Consider the following 4,497-nt stretch of genomic DNA (forward strand, 5'->3'; position numbering starts at 1 on the left):
TCCCCTCCCCCTCCACTTTCCGCCCCCCTCCCCCTGTCTCTCTCTTCCCCCCCCAACCCCACTGTGCCAGGTACCCGTCGCGTGTGTTTGTGGGCGACACCTACTGCTACTTTGCCGGGATGACCTTCGCCGTGGTGGGCATCCTGTCTCACTTCAGCAAGACCATGCTCCTCTTCTTCATCCCGCAGGTGTTCAACTTCCTGTACTCCCTGCCGCAACTCTTCCATTTCATCCCTTGCCCCCGCCACAGATTACCCAGGTCAGTCTTGTGGTTTTGAGTCTGCTTCAACTCGTTTTAGGCTGTTCAAGACCAGTATAAACGACCACTTCCCACTCCTCACAATTCTCCCGTCCCTTTCAAAATATAATATATGATACTGTATTAACCAAGAGGATCACCTCTCTCCCCTCACCTCCAACTGTTCCACTTCATCACGTGCGCCCTTCACCGCTTACCCAGGGCAGTCTCTTTTTTCAGTTTCTGCACCTGTTTCAACTTATTTTAGGCTGTTCAAAAGACAGAACCGTATGATTTTAACATTATAGTCGAACCTGATCTAACGGCCACCTGTCCAAGACTATCACCAGTACAAACGACTGCTTTCCTCCCACCCTACACCCCCCCACCCCACCCCCACCCACCCAGTTTGCGGTTTCCTAGGTAAAATTGAGAATGTGTTGGACAATTTTAACTATATTTTTAGAGCTTCCAAAAGGAGAAAAGACCAACTGCTCTGTGTAAGACATCTGTCATACGTCGCTTTTCAAAATGGTGTTTGGTTTGTTTGCTTTAGAAAGGTTTCACGGCATTCGCAACTGCATAAGGTCATATGAGCACCAAGGGGTGGATGTCATCAAAGAAGTCCAAACAGGGAATCAGGCTTACTCAGCTCACCTCTCTAGCCTCAACAGCACAAAGTCTGCTTCGACTATCAAGGCACCCCGGAAGTAGCAGTTCACAAGAGACTGACGAACATACAAAAGAAGTAGAGGAAAGATGATGATAGTAAGGATGAGGACAGAAAAAGCAGCAGTTCTGCCTATGTTGTTCCGGCACAGTATGAGCATGACATTGATAAATCAGCCCATTTACAGTTCTACTGTGCATAAGAACACGCAAATGTCCCCCTTTGGGAATGGCCTAAAGACACTTCAGACAGTAGCACTGCCCTAGGGGCATGGTAATTGGTGCAGCCTTACAAGAAGCAGTCGAGATAAGGATGATTAATGTTTAGTAGTGTTGGAGCAAACCACGCTAGAGCACCCGTCAACCACCCTTGGGAAGAGACACCCTAAGAGCTCTTCAGAACGTGTTTCTCTGTTAAAGTGATGATAAGATTGTCAATGTTGTTGAGGGTTTTATTTATTTAGTTGGTTTTTTTTGGGGGGTGGGGGGGAGTGAGGGATGGTTTTTGGTTGTTTTTTTTATATCTAATGTTGAATGGTTGTACTTTGGTCTAGAATATTCTGAAGACAGCTGTAGTGTTCCCTACTGTGTGGGAATGGGTGTTGACGGAGAATTCTGACTGATAGTGACATATTATTATGTGTGCGTGTTGCCCCACCTAGTGTGGATATATGCACACACATACTCTCTCTCATTCTCTCTCTCACACACTCTCTTACACACTTACACTCACAGACACACACACACACACACACACACACAAACAAATACACACACACACACACACACATATACACGCGCACACACGTATAGACACACATTCACAACCACACCCAATGTAATGTTGTAATTGTAAAAACCATTGTCTCTCTCACCTGCCCACCCCTCTCCATTCCCCTACCCCCAACTCCACACCCCCCACCACCACTCAGGCCCTCCTCCTCTCTCCTCCCCCCCCCCCCCCCCAGGAAATTAGGGAGGGGATTGGTGTGGGAGGGGTAAAGGGGGGTCACGCCCAGATGTAAGGAAATATGCCACACCCTAGTTCAGGGGAGCTTTTTGTTTACAAACGTGTCTGTCAACACAAGACCGCTGTGGATTGATAAAATAATCATGTTTTGTTATATTTTTAGAAGTCTTTCACAAAGTATTTATTATTGACTTGTTTAATGTTTATAATTTTGAGGGCTTATCTCTTGTCTAAAACAAAATGAATTTAGTTTCTGGTTTAGTTATGAACATTACAGCAACTGCAGCAAACCTGCACTTATCACTACATGGCATTGGGCAGTGTAGTGTTGTCATTGTCATACATGTTTAAGGGATTTAACCCAATAACTCAGTGTCCTGTTGTCCTCGTCCATTATTCTTACTGACCACCCTTAACTGTCATGAGTTGTCTTCGTCCTTCCATAGTGATTGCCCTTGTCCCCTTGTCATTGTTGTGAACAGTATAAAAGGACGAGACCATGTGGTCAGTCTTGTCTGTATGTATGTAGTATAGGGTTTTATGGCGCTCGCAGCTGCTAAGGTCATATGAGCGCGCGAAACACAAGTTGTTTACTTTTGCAAAAGTTCACTCCACGACTGGTCAACTAATTGACTTTAAAATGCTAAAATGTTAAAATATTAAAATTTAGTGTAAATATATTTGTGATTTAAAACAACTCTTATAGGTAACAATAAACATTTTAAATAGTACATTTTCATTTTTCATTTTACAGCTTGCCATAAAGGCCAATGGCCTTTATAAAATTCAAAATTCTGCTGGGAACAATGACGGAAAAAATATCCTGCAATTTGCGAGCAGAACATTTAACTGTTAAGTATTAAACTGCGTACCCTGACCAGATGTGCTGTCTTTGAATTTTATTGACAGAAGGGCGAGGGAACGGCTGTTGCTGGATCAGTAACAACAGTGGGTGGTTAGCGGGTGGTGTGGTGTGGTGTGGTGTGGTGTGGTGTGGTTTGCTTCTTCTTTCCTTTAAGACATCTGTCATCTTTATCTCTCCTTCTTTTTTTGTTTTCATGTAAGACCTACCATCTTTAGCACTTACATGACCTTATTGTGTTGCAAGTGCTGTAAAACTTTTACTAAAACTAACTTAATAGTTCAAGCGAATGCTTACTTTACACACCTTTTTTCTGTACTTTACAGTACTAAAACTAAACAACAGCAACAACAGCAATAACAATGACCACATCAACAACAATAATGACAACAATGACAACAACCAACAACAATAACAACAACAATAGCGACAACAACAACAACAACAAACAACAAAATATAATAACCCTCGCTCCCCTGTTTTTTTTCTTTTCCTTCAACAGAGTGGACCCAGCCTCTGGCAAGCTGACCATGAGCCTGAGCGTGTTCAAAACGGGGTCGTTGCCGCCGCTGGGCCGCCTCTTCCTCCGCCTCTTCTCGATGCTGGGCCTCGTCTCTGTACAGACGGGCGTCGGGCAGGATGGAGCTTTCACGCAGGTCCGACATCGTCTTTCAATTTTGATATTGTTTTAGTTTTAGTAAGAGTTTTACGGCACTTTTAACGCAAATAGGTCGTATAAGCTTCGAAGATTAGAGGTGTTTAGTTTTAGTAAGAGTTTTACACACACAGGTCCGACATCTTCAATTTGGATCATGTTTTAGTTTTTGTAAGAGTTTTACGACACTTTTAACACATATAGGACGTAAAAGGGCCAAAGAATAGAGGTGATTAGTTTTGGTAAGAGTTTTTACAACACTTCTGACACAAATAGGTCATAGAAGTGCTGAAGGTTCGAGATGTTTAGTTTTAGTAAGAGTTTTACAGCACTTGCACCGCAAATGGGTCATAATAGCTTGGCCCCCCTTTCGATGAAAGGAATGATCGGTGCATTAACATCAAGTGAAAGTCTTGGGGAAAAAAAAAGAAAACATGAGGCTAGATCTATACGGGTCGCACACTTAAAATAGTTCTCAGTATTGCGCGATAGTATCAAACGGAAGTACAACTTGAAATAAACAAACCTGGCGGATTTTCTAAAATTACAGAGACAGATAAGCGTCGGCCTACAAAAGTGATCGACGGAATTAAGAAATTTAGCTTTTTGCTGCAAAACTGTCTCAAAACTGAAAAGACGAAGGGCGTCATGATCTGGAGAATAATTTAAAGAATCTTTTGGCGAAAACCGCTTGTCGATCGATGCAGCCATTAAAAAGCCTTTTGAATAGCAAAATTTGGCCACCACAAATAGATAATACTTAAAAGTGCCAAAGATTCGAGGTGTTTTATCTTAGTAAGAATTTTACAGCACTTGCAACACAAATAGGTCATATAAGTGTCGAAGATTAGAAGTGCTAGGTCTTAGTAACAGTCTTAAGGCACATGCCACACAATTAGGTCATATAAGTGTCAAACATAAGAGGTGTTACTTGAGAGTAACATACAGAGAGAAAAGGAGTAACCACCAACTTTGACATTCGGTACTTTCGACCTTTGCCTCTTTGTTCTCTTCTTTCATTCATTCATTCATTCTCTCTCTCTCTCTCTCTCTCTCTCTCTCTCTCTCTCTCCCTCTCTCTCTCTCCATCGATCCATTTATTC

General features: G+C 42.6%; 1 protein-coding gene across 3 annotated transcripts in view; it reads left to right on the top strand.

Moving 5' to 3' along the window:
• The window catches only part of LOC101848512 (UDP-N-acetylglucosamine--dolichyl-phosphate N-acetylglucosaminephosphotransferase), a 70,666-nt gene that overhangs the window by 12,636 nt on the left and 53,533 nt on the right, over window positions 1–4,497 (top strand). For all 3 annotated transcript variants that reach the window (XM_005096169.3, XM_005096170.3, XM_005096171.3), the window contains exons 6-7: window positions 71–259; window positions 3,242–3,395. In XM_005096169.3, coding sequence (XP_005096226.1) covers window positions 71–259; window positions 3,242–3,395 — 343 coding nt within the window. The remainder of the gene's footprint in view (window positions 1–70; window positions 260–3,241; window positions 3,396–4,497) is intronic.

This window comes from Aplysia californica, unplaced genomic scaffold (genome assembly GCF_000002075.1).
Source record: "Aplysia californica isolate F4 #8 unplaced genomic scaffold, AplCal3.0 scaffold00122, whole genome shotgun sequence".
Taxonomy (NCBI): Eukaryota; Metazoa; Mollusca; class Gastropoda; order Aplysiida; family Aplysiidae; genus Aplysia; species Aplysia californica.